Source organism: Nerophis ophidion, linkage group LG02, assembly GCF_033978795.1.
Source record: "Nerophis ophidion isolate RoL-2023_Sa linkage group LG02, RoL_Noph_v1.0, whole genome shotgun sequence".
In the NCBI taxonomy this organism is placed as follows: domain Eukaryota; kingdom Metazoa; phylum Chordata; class Actinopteri; order Syngnathiformes; family Syngnathidae; genus Nerophis; species Nerophis ophidion.
This window is the reverse complement of record NC_084612.1, coordinates 64,269,444-64,287,586: the sequence shown is the minus strand read 5'-3', so window position 1 is coordinate 64,287,586 and position 18,143 is coordinate 64,269,444. Positions and strand designations below refer to the sequence as shown.

The window sequence follows — 18,143 nt, the reverse complement described above, 5'->3', positions numbered from 1 at the left end:
GCCAAATAAATACAGCTAAAACTATATGAGTTGGGAAATTGTGTTGGATGTAAATATAAACGGAATACAATGATTTGCAAATCCTTTTCAACCCATATTCAATTGAATGCACTACAACGACAAGATATTTGATGTTCAAACTCATAAACTTTGTTTTTTTTTGCAAATAATAATTAAGTTATAATTTCATGGCTTCAACACGTGCCAAAGTAGTTGGGAAAGGGCATGTTCACCACTGTGTTACATCACCTTTTCTTTTAACAACACTCAATAAACGTTTGGGAACTGAGGAAACTAATTGTTGAAGCTTTGAAAGTGGAATCCTTTCCCATTCTTGTTGTATGTAGAGCTTCAGTCGTTCAACAGTCTGGGGTCTCCGCTGTCGTATTTTACGCTTCATAATGCACCTGGACTGCAGGCGGGCCAGGAAAGTACCTGCACTCTTTTTTTACGAAGTCACGCTGTTGAAACACTTGTCTATCTGAAATAAGGAGGGGCGTCCATGATAACGTTACTTGGATGACAACATATATTGCTCCAAAACCTGTATGGACTTTTCAGCATTAATGGTGTCTTCACATATGTGTAAGTTACCCATGTCTTGGGCACTAATACACCCCCATACCATCACAGATGCTGGCTTTTGAACTTTGCGCCCATAACCATCCGAATGGTTATTTTTCTCTTTGTCCTGGAGGACACCACGTCCTCTGTTTCCAAATATAATTTGAAAGGTGGACTCGTCAGACCACAGAACACTTTTCCACTTTGCATCAGTCCATCTTAAGTGAGCTCAGGCCCAGCGAAGCCGGCGGTGTTTCAGGATATTGTTGATAAATGGGTTTGGCTTTGCATAGTAGAGTTTTAACTTGCACTTACAGATGTAGCGACCAACTAGTTACTGACAGTGGTTTTATGATGTGTTCCTGAGCCCATGTGGTGATATCCTTTACACACCGATGTCGGTTTTTGATGCAATACCGCCTGAGGGATCAAAACTCCATAATATCATCGCTTACGTGCAGTGATTTCTCCAGATTCTCTGAACTTTTTGATGATTTTACAGACCGTAGATGGTAAAATCCCTCAATTCCTTGCAATGGCTCGTTGAGAAATGTTGTTCTAAAACTGTTCGACAATTTGCTTACAAAGTGGTGACCCTCGCCCCATCCTTGTTTGTGAATTACTTAGCATTTCATGGAAGCTGCTTTTATACCCAATCATGGCACCCACCTGTTCCCAATTAGCCTGCACACCAGTGGGATGTTCCAAATAAGTGTTTGATGAGCATTCCTCAACTTTAGCAGTTTTTATTGCCACATTTCCCAACTTTTTTGTCACATGTTGCTGGCATCAAATTCTAAAGTTAATGATTATTTGCAAAAAAAAAAGATTAGCAGTTTGAACATCAAATATGTTGTCTTTGTAGCATATTCAACTGAATATGGGTTGAAAATGATTTGCAAATCATTGTATTCCGTTTATATTTACAGGTTGAATTGCAGAAGTTTGAAACATTCATTTTGACTGGAGAAAGTGCAACAACAAAAAAGGACTTATGGGAAATCCGGGATTTTTTTTAGAATTGTTGAAGTACAGCACACAGTTCCTGGACAAGTTGAATATTTTGAAGTTGGAATGGTTTAAATCAGATGAAAAATGTTGTAGTTGTGGAACTTTGAAGAATGTCCCATTGATTTTATTGTGAATTTCAGAAAAAATATTGGTAATATCGGGATAGGTGAGAATTTTTTGGAAATTGTAAACAAACTTGAATGGTTTGAATGAGTTTATAGGGTTGGTGTTGACATTTTTTAAATCTGTCGAGAAATGTTGAAGTAGTAACATGTTGAATTGAGAAACGGCATTACGGAATTCCAGGAAAACTGGGAATTTTTCCAGTTCAGAAAAACAACTTTGTTTTTTGTTTTTTCTAATTAAGAGGAATATTTTGAAGGTAGAACGATTGAAATGCGTTGAAAAATGTGGGAGGAGTAGTCGCCAGAAAAAAGGGTGGATATGTGGCTTTGGAAAAGCAAGAATTCTGGAAAATCCTGGAATTTTTTTTAACTTGTAAAAAAATCAAGCTTAAATTTCCAGAATGTAGGAATAAGTTGAAGGTGGAATGCTTTAAATCAGATGAAAAATATGGGAATTGTGTAACTTTGAAGAATGTCCCATTGATTTCAATGTGAATTTCAGAAAATATAATGGGAATTTTGGGAAAAGTGGGATTTTTTTTGAAAATGGTAATAAACTTGAATGGTCTGGTCTGAATGAGTTTAAAGGGTAGGTGTTGAAATTTTTCAAATCAGCCGAGAAATGTTGAAGTAGTAACATGTTGAATTGAGAAATGGTATCACGGAATTCCTGGAATTCCATGACAACCGGGAATTTTTCCACTTCAAAAAACAACTTTGTTTTTTTGTCCAAATTAAGAGGAATATTTTGACGGTGGAACGGTTGAAATGCGTAAAAAAATGTGGAAGGAGTAGTTACCAGAAAAAAAGGGTGGAAATGGGGCTTTGGAAAATGCAAGAATTCTGGAAAATCCTGGAATTTATTTTAACTTACAAAAAAGGAATCTTACATTTCCAGAACGGTGGAATAGGTTGAAGTTGGAATGGTTTAAATCAGACGAAAAATGTGGGAGTTGTGGAATGTCCCATCGATTTCAATGTGAATTTCAGAAAAAAATATGAATTGGGTTGGTGTTGAATTTTTTCAAATCAGCCGAGAAATGTTGAAGTAGTAACATGTTGAATTGAAAAATGGTATTACGGAATTCCTGGAATTTCGGGTAAACCGGGAATTTTTCCAATTCAAAAAAACAACTTTGTGTTTTTTCCTGGTTAAGAGGAATCTTTTGATGAAAGAACGGTTTAAATTTGTTGAGAAAATTGGAAGGAGTAGTCGCCAGAAAAAAGGGTGGAAATGGGACTTTGGAAAAGGAAAGAATTCTGGAAAATTCTGGAATTTTTGAAGGAGGAATGGTTTGAATAGGTTGAAAAATGTGGAACTGTTGGAAGTTTGAAAAATGGCCAATTCATTTTGAATGGGGAAAAATGTCCCGGACAACCTGGAATTCCGGGAAATCTGGGAATTTTCGGCATTCTCCAAGGGAAAACCAGGCGATTCCCGAATATGCGGAACAGTTTGAAGTTGGAACGGTTTGAATCGGGTGAAAAAATGTGGAAGGTAGAACGTTCCATAATCTGGAGAAGAAGAAGAAGAAGAATAACATTATGGGCTGCTTGCATTGCAGCAAGCCCATAATAATAATAATAATTAAAGCTGCAAGCAGCGATGGACTGGACCGACTTTTGCTGGTGTTTCCTGCCTTTACCCATTCAACATATCTTTACCTGCACATTACCTACCTTCCCTGCATCCTGGGGTCAGACTGGTGCTTCTTTCTGTCACCCATACACGGTGGTGCTTCCTGCCATCACCCAGACAACATATCTTTACCTGCACATTACCTACCTTCTCTGTATCCTGGTGTCAAACTGGTGCCTCCTCCTTTCACCCAGTCAACATATCTTTACCCGCACAGTACCTACCTTCTCTGCATTGTGTGGTCACGCTGGTGCTTCCTGCTTTTAAGCGGCCATCTTGAGACCGCAGCAGCGCAGCAGCATCAGCGAAGCTGTTCTTTGAAGGCTCGTAAAATCAAAACCGGAGCAGTTATTAAAACTCTTTTCTCAACTTTTAATCAGAAGGGTTCAATCTCTCTCCTGTGCGAGTTTGAAGCCGACACAACTAAAGCGCTCAGTGGAGATAATGTGTGAAAAAAGGTGACGGGTTTTTACAAACTTTTTGTTTTGAAGGGGTAATTGCCAACTTCTTGTTGATTTTTGCTGGAGGATGTAAATGAATTAAATGTAGGTCTAAGTGAGACCTACATAGAGGTTTTTGTTTCATGTCTCTACGACATTCTTACCGGAAGTTACAAGCAGTTTTCTTCAAGGGAGCAGTTTTGTCTGTGTTTTATTCCTAGGGTGCGCTAGAGCGCAATTTTGAGTTTAAGGTTTATTTTTTGTATTTTTTATTAGATCGCAATTTTTGCCAGTCCTGATGTGTGTGTCCAGTTTGGTGAGTTTTGAAGCATTTTAAGGGGGTCAAATTACAGCTCAAAGAGGCAAAAATTTAATTTTTTAGGAAACTTTTATTTTGAAGGGGTTTTTGCCAACTTCCTGTAGATTTTTGCTAAAGGAGATCAGTGTATGAAATCTAGGTCTAAGTCAGACCTACATAGAGGTTTTTGTTTCATGTCTCTACAACATTCATAAATGTTGAAATACAATAGGGTCCTCTGTCCCAAAGGGACATTCGGTCCCTAATAATAACAAGTTTAAATAGATGCATTTTTGGTGTAGACAACCATGTGTGAATGCCTTGGAGCCCCAAAACGGTGTGGCGCAGTTGGAAAAGTGGCCGTGCCAGCAACCTGAGGGTTCCTGGTTCAATCCCCACCTTCTACCAACCTAGCAACGTCCGTTGTGTCCTTGAGCAAGGCACTTCACCCTTGCTCCTGATTGGTCCTTGTTAGGGCTTTGCATGGCAGCTCCCACCATCAGCGTGTGAATGTATGTGTGAAAGGGTGAATGTGGAAACAGTTTCAAAGCGGTTTGAGTACTTTGTATAACTTATTTACTAAGGCTATGAATCTTTGGGTGTCCCACGTTTTGATTCAATATCGATTCTTGGGGTCACGATTCGATAATATATCGATTTTTTTCGATTCCATTCGATTCTTGATTCAAAAACGATATTTTTCCGATTCAAAACGATTCTGTATTCATTCAATACATAGGACTTCAGCAGGATCTACCCCAGTCTGCTGACATGCAAGCAGAGTAATAGACTTAAAAAAAAAAAAAGCTTTGATGATTGTAAAGGACAATGTTTTATCAACTGATTGCAATAATGTAAATTTGTTTTAACTATTAAACGAACCAAAAATATGACTTATTTTATCTTAGTGAAAATATTGGATATGAAATGCGATGCAAGTATAAGCCACTTTGACACTTTTTTTTGATTTTCATAAATGTCTAATGATAATGTCAATGAGGGATTTTTAATCACTGCTATGCTGAAATCATAACCAATATTGATACTGTTGTTGATAATATTCATTTTTGTTTCACTACTTTTGGTTTGTTCTGTGTCGTGTTTGTGTCTCCTCTCAATTGCTCTGTTTATTGCAGTTCTGAGTGTTGCTGGGTCAGGCTCGGTTTTGGAATTGGAATGCGTTGTTATGGTTTTGCTGTGTAGTGGTTTGTTGGATTGATTAAAAAAAAAAAAAAATAGATTTTTTAAAAACGAGAATCGATTCGAATCATATTCGAATCAGTTTTTTCCCACACCCCTACTATTTACCATTTAATGTTTCTCTCCGGCCTGGTAGAAAATGCATCACGGACCGGTACCGGTCCCCCGGACCGATGGTTGGGGGACCACTGTTCTATGCCACATGCTTCTTGGTAGAATTAACATATGGAAGATGTGTCCTAAAGCTGTGATTAATGTGGGGAATGTTTAATTCCTCCTATGTGGGATGTTTGATGTGATGCATGTACACATATGTGGGCTTGCTAACCACCTCCATGATGGCCTAATTGGTTTAGCAGCCGAGGGGCCAAAGGCCAGCGGAGCATAGCCAAACTCAACATGAACCTGATGTTGAGAAGTAATGCTTCTCGCTATAGGAGGGAAGCATTTTTTTTCCTATTATTATTATTAAGCACCCCCCTCACTCACTTCAGAGTGGTCCGACTGGAGGTAATCTCTTCCATTTGAACACATTGTGAGACCCTTTTCCTGGCGAGTGTCGCATACTATTACAATAATCTACAATATTGAATTGGGAGCTTTATGCGGCGGCAATAACGCGCTGGCTGTAATGTTCGGGAGGGCCGAGCCCTAACCTGCGGTATCAGCGGGCCCCTCTCTGTTGGCTTTGCCGAGCGCACTTTTTTTTTTTTTTATGTGCTGGGGATCTGAAGGGATCGTTTAGCGCTTCCAAGTCCATTACTATTCATGAGGCGGCCAGGCTAGGGGCGCAGGATTAGGGACTCCCTCGGTGCTTGTTGTGCTGCAGGCTCGGGCTCGGGCCTCGGGCTGTCTGGCACGGATGGTGGGTCTATTATCGCCCTTTGGGACCCTTGTGTCCCCACAGCAGAACGCTTACTGACAGCGCCAGCTAATGGAAACTGTCTCTCTTGTTCCCTGAACCCATCACTCCCCTTGCAGCCTTTAAGACACCCTGCATGTATTCGTGCATATACTCGCTGTATTTACTCACTCATGTACCTTCATAAATATTATTTGATATTTTTATATATATATACTATATATTTATATACATCCTGATATTTTTACATATGTATAAAAAAATTTTTGGGGCAACACAGTCGCTAAAAATGTACCCCAACCGTACAAAAGGGGTGTGGGGAAAAAATTGATTCGAATACGAATCGAATCGAATACGTTGTGTGATTCAGAATTGATTCTCATTTTTTTTTTAATCTTTTTTATCAATCCAACAAACCACTACACAGCAATTAAAAATGCAATCCAATTCCAAAACCAAACCTGACCCAGTAACACTCAGAACTGCTATAAACAGAGCAATTGAGGAGACACAAACGCGACACAGAACAAACCAAAAGTAATGAAACAAAAATGAATATTATCAACAACAGTATCAATATTAGTTATGATTTCAGCATAGCAGTGATTAAAACTATAATAAAACTTTAAAAAAGAACAATAAGTGGCTTACACTTGCATCGCATCTCATAAGCTTGACAACACACTGTGTCCAATATTTTCACAAAGATAAAATAAGTCATATTTTTGGTTCGTTTAATAGTTAAAACAAATTTACATTATTGCAATCAGTTGATAAAACATTGTCCTTTACAATTATGAAAGCTTTTTTTTTTTTTTAAATCTACTACTCTGCTAGCATTTCAGCAGACTGGGGTAGATCCTGCTGAAATCCTATGTATTGAATGAATACAGAATCGTTTTGAATGGGAAAAATATCGTTTTTGAATCGAGAATCGCGTTGAATCGAAAAAATCGATATATTATTGAATCGTGACCGCCAAGAATCGATATTGAATCGAATCGTGGGACACCCAAAGATTCACAGCCCTAATAAATACAGTATATAGGTATACATGTATATGCATATATATATATATATATATATATATATATATATACACACACGCACACACACACAGTCTATACATCAGATTAAACACAATTAATTACAGAGTATTACTCTCTTGAAGACCTCAATATTTAGACACAAATGCAATTTTGTTGTCAGGATGTCATTCAGGAAGATTTTTTTTTAATTGTTTTTTTGTCTACTTGAATGCAATAATAAATCGGATCCAGTCCATTTTTACAGTTGGATCTAAAGTCCAGTCCTGTGTGTTGAGTCACAGTCTCCTCACTAATACTTGCACTGACCTGATCACTAATCATTTAACTACCCGCACCGCCTTTACCATCCGGGGTTAAAGTAAAGAAGCAAGTACAGTTCAAATAAACTCATCTGCATATATGCAGAACATGATAAATTAGAAAAAAAAATTGTGATTGTGAACGACTTAAGCCGTTGTCGCTCGGGTTCTATGGACCACTCAGGAAGGACATGCTTGAGCAGGTTTGAGTCTTGTTTATTTTACTTTCAAGGAAGTCTCTTGTGCCGTCGCCGCTCCTGCTGCTCGCTCCTCCGTGTCGCTCGGTTGACCGCGTCTCCGTCGTACTATGCCCGTTCGCTGCTGCGGGCTCTCCTACTCCTTCTCGCCTTTTATACATCATGAGGAGATAAGTTAATTGTGTCCCGGTGTGCGAGCCACACACCTGATCTCGCTCGTAGCGTCACTCCCGGCACGCCCCGCCTCGCCTCTCGCTCGTATCCTCCGCCTCCTTGCCGCCATCTTGGCCCAGGCTCCAGCATGCCCTTCCGTTCCGTCGGACCGTCGGCTCCACCTCCCCACAGTGATTAATCACATAAGTTCTGACAGCAATAATAAATGCTGTCTATTTAATGACAAGGCTTTGTGTTATTGTTAGCTCTTAGTACCAACACCATAAGCTTTTTTCTCCTTCGAATGTGATTTTTTTGCACATGTTTTTTGGTCGAATTTTATTTCTGCAGTGGGCATCATCCACCTATTTTTACACAATATTTATTATTGTCTCTACTATTGCAAAATGATGAAATATTCAAACACCAGAAGTGAACGATCCAACAGTATTCACTGAACAATACATGGAGAAGGTATTTTAGGATCAAATAAACTGTGCTTCTTCCTACTCCTTTTCGGTCATGTTGAATTGTGCCATTTCAGTCATGTCCAAGTTGTCTGATGTTTTGCCTGCTTTAAACCTCACTTGTTCATCCCTCTCTCCCCCCCCCCCAGGTGATGAGTATCCTGAGCAACCCCGGCGGTGTGCCCTCTCAGTCGCAGCACGACTTTTCCATCTCGCCGCTACACGGCAGCCTGGAGGGTTCCAACCCCATCTCGGCCAGCTGCAGCCAGCGCTCGGACACCATCAAGAGCGTCGACAGCCTGGCCTCCTCGCAGTCCTACTGCCCCCCCACCTACAGCGCCACCAGCTACAGCGTGGACCCTGTCACCGCCGGTTACCAGTACAGCCAGTACGGTCAGAGTGAGTACACCTTTTGAACCGTGTTTTTGGCAGGGTCTTTAATAAACATTTTATTTATTTTAAAAAACTTAAAACTTTTTTTTTTTTTGAATGCCAAAGAGATACTAAATAGCACACTGAATTAGTAGAATAATTACGTTACTTTTAATAAAATATATAATTCTAAGCTAATGGAAAAAATTTGTATGTAGTATTAAAATATTCCAAAATGTAAACAGTATTAAAAATAATACAGAAAATTAAAGTACAAAATAATACTAATAAATATTATTTATTAGTATTGTTTTATTTATTTATTATTATTTCTGGTACTACAACCGGCCAAGCTGTAATATTATAATAGTATATATATATATATATATATATATATATATATATATATATATATATATATATATATATATATATATATATATATATATATATATATATATATATATATATATATATATATATATATATATAATTGTGTATATTAATAATATACAATGGTGTCCATTCAAATGACTAAATAATATTTTTGAATGAAAGAACATTTTTTTATATCCAATAACATTTAGAGGAACCAAACCTAATCAGAGTGGGAGAAAAAAGTATTCACAAATAATATTTAATTAAATGCAATACTAAAAAAATGTACACCACTTTACTTCAATAATTTAAAAAACTACTATAAATTATAAGAAACACTTATTTTGCTTATTTAAAAAAAAATAATAATAATTTAAATTAAAATGCCAAAGAGACACTAAATAGCACACTGAATTAATAGAATAATTACTTTAGTTTTAATAAAATATATAATTCTAAGCTAATGGAAAAAAATGTCAAAGAGATACTAAATAGCACACTGAATTAATAGAATAATTACATTACTTTTAATAAAATATATAATTCTAAGCTAATGGAAAAAATTTAATGTAGTATTAAAATATTCCAAAATGCAAACAGTATCAAAAATAATAAAAACAATTAAAGTACAAAATAATACTAATAAATATTATTTAGTAGCATTCTGGACTACTATGCCAACTTCCATCTAAGAGTCTCCTCCGGAAAAACAACCTCCGACTGGCACAGGCTTGAAAAGGGGATCATCACTGGCTGTACGATCTCAGTCATCCTCTTTGCGCTCGCCATGAACATGCTGGTGAAGTCTGCGGAAGTTCAGTGCAGAGGTCCCCTCTCCAGGTCTGGAGTCCGGCAGCCACCCATCCGAGCCTTCATGGACGACCTGACAGTGACCACTACATCCGTCCCAGGTTGCAGGTGGATCTTGAATGGCCTTCAGGAGGTGATTTCCTGGGCTCGCATGAACTTCAAGCCGGCCAAGTCGAGGGTCCTAGTGCTAAAGAAAGGAAAGGTTACTGGCAAATTCTGCTTCTCACTTGGCACCACCAAAATACCATCACTCACCGAGGAACCTGTGAAGAGCTTGGGAAAGGTGTTTAATTGCAGCCTGAGAGACGCAGCCTCCACAAGATCGACCAACCAAGACCTGGAGACCTGGCTGACCGTGGTGGATAAGTCTGGCCTTCCTGGCAAGTTCAAGGCCTGGATTTACCAGCACGGGATTCTCCCTCGGATCCTCTGGCCCCTCATGGTGTACGAAGTCCCCATTTCAACGGTGGAAGGCTTTGAGATGAGGGTCAGTAGGTTCCTGCGCAGGTGGCTAGGACTGCCGCGAAGCCTGAGCAGCATTGCTCTATACGGGCATAACAACAAGCTGAAGCTCCCCATCAGCAGCCTGAGCGAGGAGTTCATGGTGACACGGTCCAGGGAGCTCCTACAGTATCGGGAGTCCAGTGACCCAAAGGTTGCACAGGCTGGGATTGAAGTCAGGACGGGGCGGAAGTGGAGAGCTGTCGAGGCTGTGGATGTTGCAGAGGCAAGGCTACGGCAAAAGGTTTTGGTGGGAACAGTGGCGCAGGGGAGATCTGGCTTAGGTAGCAGAAGAACACCTCGCTATGACAAGGCGCAGGGGAAAGAGAAGAGGTCACTGATCCTCGAGGAAGTGCGAGCAGGAGTTGAGGAAAGGCGAGCCTGCCAGATGGCGGGAATGCGGCAACAGGGCGCCTGGACGAGATGGGAACAAGTATCAGAGCGTAAGGTCACATGGACCGAGCTCTGGAAAGCCGAACCCCATCGAATAAAGTTCTTGATCCAGGCGGTCTACGATGTGCTGCCAAGTCCATCCAACCTCTTCACCTGGGGAAAGGTGGAGACACCAGGGTGCCCCCTCTGCCAGAGGAGAGGAACCTTGGAGCACATCCTAAGCTGTTGTCCAAAAGCCCTGGGTGAAGGGCGGTACCGCTGGCGACATGACCAGGTCCTGAAGGCCATAGCTGATGCCATCTGCAGGGGAGTCAGTCACAGCAAGAGCCTCCGCCCAGTGAAGAGTACTGCTTTCATCAGAGCTGGGGAGAAGTCAACACCGGCTGCCCGGAACACCTCGTCTGGCCTGTTGGCAACAGCACGCGACTGGGAGCTGTCAGTTGATCTGGGAAAGCAGTTGAAGTTCCCTGACGTGGTTGCTAAAACAACACTAAGGCCAGATATTGTGCTCACCTCAGTGGCCTCCAAGCAGGTAATCCTCTTGGAGCTCACAGTGCCTTGGGAGGACCGTATGGAGGAGGCCAATGAGAGGAAGAGTGCAAAGTACTCTCAGCTTGTGGAGGAGTGTCGGAGCAATGGGTGGCGAGCGATGTGCCGGCCGGTTGAAGTGGGGTGTCGAGGGTTTGTGGGCAAATCTCTCTGCAGGGCCTACAGAATGCTTGGCATCACAGGGGCCAGCCAGCAAAGGGCCATGAAGTTAGTCACAGATGCAGCAGAAGTGGCATCAAGGTGGCTGTGGATCAGGAGGGGAGAGGCGTGGCATGTAGGGCAGTAGCGCTACCTGGACACAGGCTGGGGCCTGATCAACCCTGGCTGGGTCGCCTAGGGGAGGGGGTCTGATTGTTGAAAGACCCGAAACCCCCTGTGATCCTAGGTTACATCACTGAGGATGTGTCCAGTTGCACCATTGGTGTATTTAAAAAGTTGCTTTTCTGGGACAACCAGTGACTACCAGGAACAGTCTGGTTGACCACCAAGTATAGATTGGTGACAGCTGGAGAGACAGCGGACAGCCCGGAAAGACGGCACCGGGGCAGTGAGGGGTAGCATCCCGAGCTGCACCTTCTGAGAGGAAGGAACCCACAACAAGCTACGAATCGACCTACAGGAAATATACCCCCAGGGATTCCCGAGAGGGGGGGCGGAAGAGAATCCCACTGGACGGATCAAAGGTTGACGACACATGGCAATGGTAACACGACGACGACTATGGAATGCATATGTGGGAAGGTATGCAAGAACCGACATGGCCTGCGGATCCACCAGGCCAGGATGAAGTGTATGCAGAAGGTGGTAGAATCACAGCGCACAGGAACTACGCCTGGTGAGACGCAGGAGGAGCCAGGCCCGGAGTCACCCCACAGTGCCCGGAGCCTCCAGGTGATGCAACCACCAGAAGCACACAGGACATCAGAACATCGTCGGGTAAAGTGGCCCCAAGCTAGCAAGGAGAAAGAGTGGCTCCAGTTTGATGAAGATGCTGATACCATCTTGGAAACAACAGCCAAAGGGGACGCTGATCGACGCCTCAAGACGATGACCACGATCATCATCAGCCTCGCTGCAGAGAGGTTTGGACTTGAGGAGAAGCGGGCAGCGAAGCCCCCCTACATCATGAACAATAGAGCGAGTAAAATCCATCAGCTCAGGCAGGAACTGAAGTGTTTAAGACAGCAGTTCAAGGTTGCACGTGAAGAGGATAGGGGGCCTCTTGCGGAACTACGTTGTATAATCCGCAAGAAGCTAATAACCTTGAGGAGAGCGGAGTGGCATAGGAGGAGGAGGAAGGAAAGGTCCAGGAGGAGAGCTGCCTTTCTGGCGAATCCCTTTGGAGTCACAAAACAGCTGCTAGGACAGAAGCGAAGCGGTAGACTGGCCTGCTCCAAAGCTGAGGTCGACCACCACCTCAAGCAAATTTACAGCGATGGATGCAGAGAACAAGACCTAGGCCCCTGCAGGTCCTTGATCAATCCACCAACACCAACGCTTGACTTCGATGGGAAAGAGCCCGGCTGGAAGGAAATCCAGGAGGTGGTCCGCAGGGCAAGGACGAGCTCTGCTCCAGGGCCCAGTGGAGTACCTTATAAGGTCTATAAGAACTGTCCAAGACTACTCCACAGACTCTGGAGAATCTTGAAGGTGATCTGGAGGAGGGGCAAGGTAGCAGACCAGTGGAGACAGGCAGAGGGTGTGTGGATCCCAAAGGAGGAGAAGTCTAAGAACATCAATCAGTTCCGAACCATCTCGTTGCTGAGTGTTGAAGGGAAGATCTTCTTCAGCCTCATGGCCAGGCGACTGACAGACTACCTCCTGAAGAACTCCTACATTGATACATCGGTCCAGAAAGGAGGGATCCCAGAGGTATCTGGATGTCTGGAGCACACAGGCGTGGTCACTCAGCTCATCAGGGAAGCCAGGGAGAATAAGGGGGACCTGGCTGTTCTGTGGCTGGACCTCGAAAATGCCTATGGATCCATACCCCACAAGCTGGTCGAAGAGGCACTGAATCGGCATCACATTCCAAAGAAGTTCAGAGACCTCATTCTGGACTACTATGCCAACTTCCATCTAAGAGTCTCCTCCGGAAAAACAACCTCCGACTGGCACAGGCTTGAAAAGGGGATCATCACTGGCTGTACGATCTCAGTCATCCTCTTTGCGCTCGCCATGAACATGCTGGTGAAGTCTGCGGAAGTTCAGTGCAGAGGTCCCCTCTCCAGGTCTGGAGTCCGGCAGCCACCCATCCGAGCCTTCATGGACGACCTGACAGTGACCACTACATCCGTCCCAGGTTGCAGGTGGATCTTGAATGGCCTTCAGGAGGTGATTTCCTGGGCTCGCATGAACTTCAAGCCGGCCAAGTCGAGGGTCCTAGTGCTAAAGAAAGGAAAGGTTACTGGCAAATTCTGCTTCTCACTTGGCACCACCAAAATACCATCACTCACCGAGGAACCTGTGAAGAGCTTGGGAAAGGTGTTTAATTGCAGCCTGAGAGACGCAGCCTCCACAAGATCGACCAACCAAGACCTGGAGACCTGGCTGACCGTGGTGGATAAGTCTGGCCTTCCTGGCAAGTTCAAGGCCTGGATTTACCAGCACGGGATTCTCCCTCGGATCCTCTGGCCCCTCATGGTGTACGAAGTCCCCATTTCAACGGTGGAAGGCTTTGAGATGAGGGTCAGTAGGTTCCTGCGCAGGTGGCTAGGACTGCCGCGAAGCCTGAGCAGCATTGCTCTATACGGGCATAACAACAAGCTGAAGCTCCCCATCAGCAGCCTGAGCGAGGAGTTCATGGTGACACGGTCCAGGGAGCTCCTACAGTATCGGGAGTCCAGTGACCCAAAGGTTGCACAGGCTGGGATTGAAGTCAGGACGGGGCGGAAGTGGAGAGCTGTCGAGGCTGTGGATGTTGCAGAGGCAAGGCTACGGCAAAAGGTTTTGGTGGGAACAGTGGCGCAGGGGAGATCTGGCTTAGGTAGCAGAAGAACACCTCGCTATGACAAGGCGCAGGGGAAAGAGAAGAGGTCACTGATCCTCGAGGAAGTGCGAGCAGGAGTTGAGGAAAGGCGAGCCTGCCAGATGGCGGGAATGCGGCAACAGGGCGCCTGGACGAGATGGGAACAAGTATCAGAGCGTAAGGTCACATGGACCGAGCTCTGGAAAGCCGAACCCCATCGAATAAAGTTCTTGATCCAGGCGGTCTACGATGTGCTGCCAAGTCCATCCAACCTCTTCACCTGGGGAAAGGTGGAGACACCAGGGTGCCCCCTCTGCCAGAGGAGAGGAACCTTGGAGCACATCCTAAGCTGTTGTCCAAAAGCCCTGGGTGAAGGGCGGTACCGCTGGCGACATGACCAGGTCCTGAAGGCCATAGCTGATGCCATCTGCAGGGGAGTCAGTCACAGCAAGAGCCTCCGCCCAGTGAAGAGTACTGCTTTCATCAGAGCTGGGGAGAAGTCAACACCGGCTGCCCGGAACACCTCGTCTGGCCTGTTGGCAACAGCACGCGACTGGGAGCTGTCAGTTGATCTGGGAAAGCAGTTGAAGTTCCCTGACGTGGTTGCTAAAACAACACTAAGGCCAGATATTGTGCTCACCTCAGTGGCCTCCAAGCAGGTAATCCTCTTGGAGCTCACAGTGCCTTGGGAGGACCGTATGGAGGAGGCCAATGAGAGGAAGAGTGCAAAGTACTCTCAGCTTGTGGAGGAGTGTCGGAGCAATGGGTGGCGAGCGATGTGCCGGCCGGTTGAAGTGGGGTGTCGAGGGTTTGTGGGCAAATCTCTCTGCAGGGCCTACAGAATGCTTGGCATCACAGGGGCCAGCCAGCAAAGGGCCATGAAGTTAGTCACAGATGCAGCAGAAGTGGCATCAAGGTGGCTGTGGATCAGGAGGGGAGAGGCGTGGCATGTAGGGCAGTAGCGCTACCTGGACACAGGCTGGGGCCTGATCAACCCTGGCTGGGTCGCCTAGGGGAGGGGGTCTGATTGTTGAAAGACCCGAAACCCCCTGTGATCCTAGGTTACATCACTGAGGATGTGTCCAGTTGCACCATTGGTGTATTTAAAAAGTTTATTTCTGGTACTACCACCGGCCAAGGTGTAATATTATATATATATATATATATATATATATATATATATATATATATATATATATATATATATATATATATATATATATATATATATATATATATAATTTAGTATATTGATATTATACAATGGTGTCCATCCAAATGACTAAATAATTTTTTTAAATGAAAAAACAACATTTTTTATGTCTGATAGCATCTAGAGTATCAAACATAATCAGAGTGGGGGAAAAAAGTATTCACAAATAATATGCAATACTAAAAAACCTGTACACCACAATACTTCAATAATTAAAAAAATACTATAAATTATAAGAAACACTTATTTTACTTATTTAAAAAAAAAATAAAAATTAAAATGTCAAAGAGTTACTAAATAGCACACTGAATTAATAGAATAATTACATTACTTTTAACAAAATATATCATTCTAAGCTAATGGAAAATAATTTAATGTAGTATTAAAATATTCCAAAATGTAAACAGTATTAAAAAAATACAAAAAAATTTAAGTAGAAAACAATACTAATAAATAGTTTTTATTAGTATTGTTTTATTTATTTATTATTTATTTTTTCTGGTACTACCACTGGCCAAGCTGTAATATTATTATAATATAATATATATATATATATATTATATACAATTTTATAATTTAGTTTATTAATATTATACAATGGTGTCGATCCAAATGACACATGTTTTAATGAAAGAAAAACGTATTTTCATCTAATAACATACAAAGTAATAACATAACATAATCAGAGTGGGGGAAAAAAAGTATTCGCAAATGATATTTAATTAGATGCAATACTAAAAAAAATATACACCACATTACTTCAATAATTTAATTTTAAAAAATACTATAAAATATAAGAAATAATAAAAACAGTGAGGGTTATACTAAATGTACAGAAAAATACTACACATGGTATAAAATAACATAACTTCTGGCACTACACCTAGACTAGTATATGGGGTTTTTTTATAGTAAAAAAAAAAATAAATAAATAAAAATCACAAATATAAATACAAACTAAAATTAAAAAGCTAAAAATACAAAACTGTTTTAATGAAAAAATAACAAAATGCTAAATATAATAATAGAATTTGAGAGTTATTAAAAACATGAAAAAGTAAAAAAATAAAAATAAAATAAATGTGTTTTTTTTGTGTGTGTTTGGGGTCTGTATATGTCCCGGAAATGTGAAAATCAAACCGTGGAGGCATGGCAGAGATATTTACAAAACAATCTGGCCTCCCTTTATACTTCTGGGAAACGAGCCCTTTGGTAATTTTTTTTTTTCCAAAAAGTCACGTCAACGGTCAAAGCTTAAAAACACACACAAAAAAAAATTATGAAAAAAATCACAAAATGCTAAATATAATAATACAATTCTAGAGATATTAACAACATGAAAAAGTATTTTTTTTTTATTCAATAAAATTGTAAAAAAAAAAAAGCATTTAAAATGTTTAAAAAAAATTAAGTAGATTACCTCTTCTGAAACAATAAATGCCTTTTAAAATACCAAGAGCTATTAAAAACAAAATAAATAAAATACTGAAGGGATACACACTAATAATGCCATACATATAATGCAACAATACTTCAAAACAATATTACAATGCAAAAAAAAAAAACAACCCACAAAAGAACATTCTGATAAGAAAATAAAGTAATCAAAAGAACAGTACTTAATGTGTAATAAGCAGCCAAGTGATAAGAGTTGAGACCTCGTTGACCTCTGCACCTTATGTCGAGACACGTGCTCTTGATAAAGAACCCCCCCCCCCCCCCCCACACACACACACACATACTATTACCAGCACCAGCAGCCTCATGCTCCTTAGTCACATCCCTCTGCACTTGGATGGGAAAGAGCAGAGGGCCACTTCAAAGAGCGGCACACCCTCAGGGGCCACAATGTCCTCTTGGCCACCTCTTCCTCTCGCCTCCATCACACACACACACACACACACACACACACACACATACATACATACAAACACACACACAGGTCCATCCTGGGGGCAGGAAAGAGTTTGCCTTATTAGATTAGTATAATTGACTGATGCTGTCTCGGCTATTGATGGAGGTAAAATGAAGCACACTTCCCCAAGCAGCCAGCGTGCACACATTTGTTTGTTATTTACGCACACACGCACACATCGACCTACAGCATCCGCCATCATCGCCATGCATCTTGTGTCGGCTATGGCAGTTGCAAGTGGATGCGAGGTTAATTAAGACGCTGATTGAGCACAGTGGATGCTAATGAATGGAGGATGATGAAAATGATGGGCGGTGTGGAGTGTGGAGGCCATGAAATCGCACATGCCAAGTGTAATGAAGACTGGCACACACACACACGCGCACACACACACACACACACACACACACACACACACACACACACACACACACACACATTTTTGTATTTGTTACCTTCTTGAGACCTCCGAAAAATGCTTACCTCTTTGGGACCACCCTTTCTAGACATATAAAGATTTGTATTGACAACATTAATAATATATACATAATATAAAAAAAGGCTTGTTATGAAAAATGTGTTGGAATTGCACAAGAAAAACTTTGAATTTTGGCAGTATTATAATAAAAGTCGTCATTTTACTCAACGCAAGTCAAAATTTCACAAGAAAAACTGAACATTTGTGCAATATTATGATAAAAGTTGGAATTTTACCCAATATCAGTCGCAATTATAAAAGA

General features: G+C 41.9%; 1 protein-coding gene across 6 annotated transcripts in view; it reads left to right on the top strand.

The window, feature by feature from the left end:
- pax7a (paired box 7a) overlaps positions 1 to 18,143 on the top strand; it is a 177,569-nt gene that overhangs the window by 151,665 nt on the left and 7,761 nt on the right. For all 6 annotated transcript variants that reach the window (XM_061888451.1, XM_061888485.1, XM_061888441.1 and 3 more), the window contains one exon: positions 8,454 to 8,703. In XM_061888451.1, the coding sequence (XP_061744435.1) occupies positions 8,454 to 8,703 (250 nt within the window). The remainder of the gene's footprint in view (positions 1 to 8,453; positions 8,704 to 18,143) is intronic.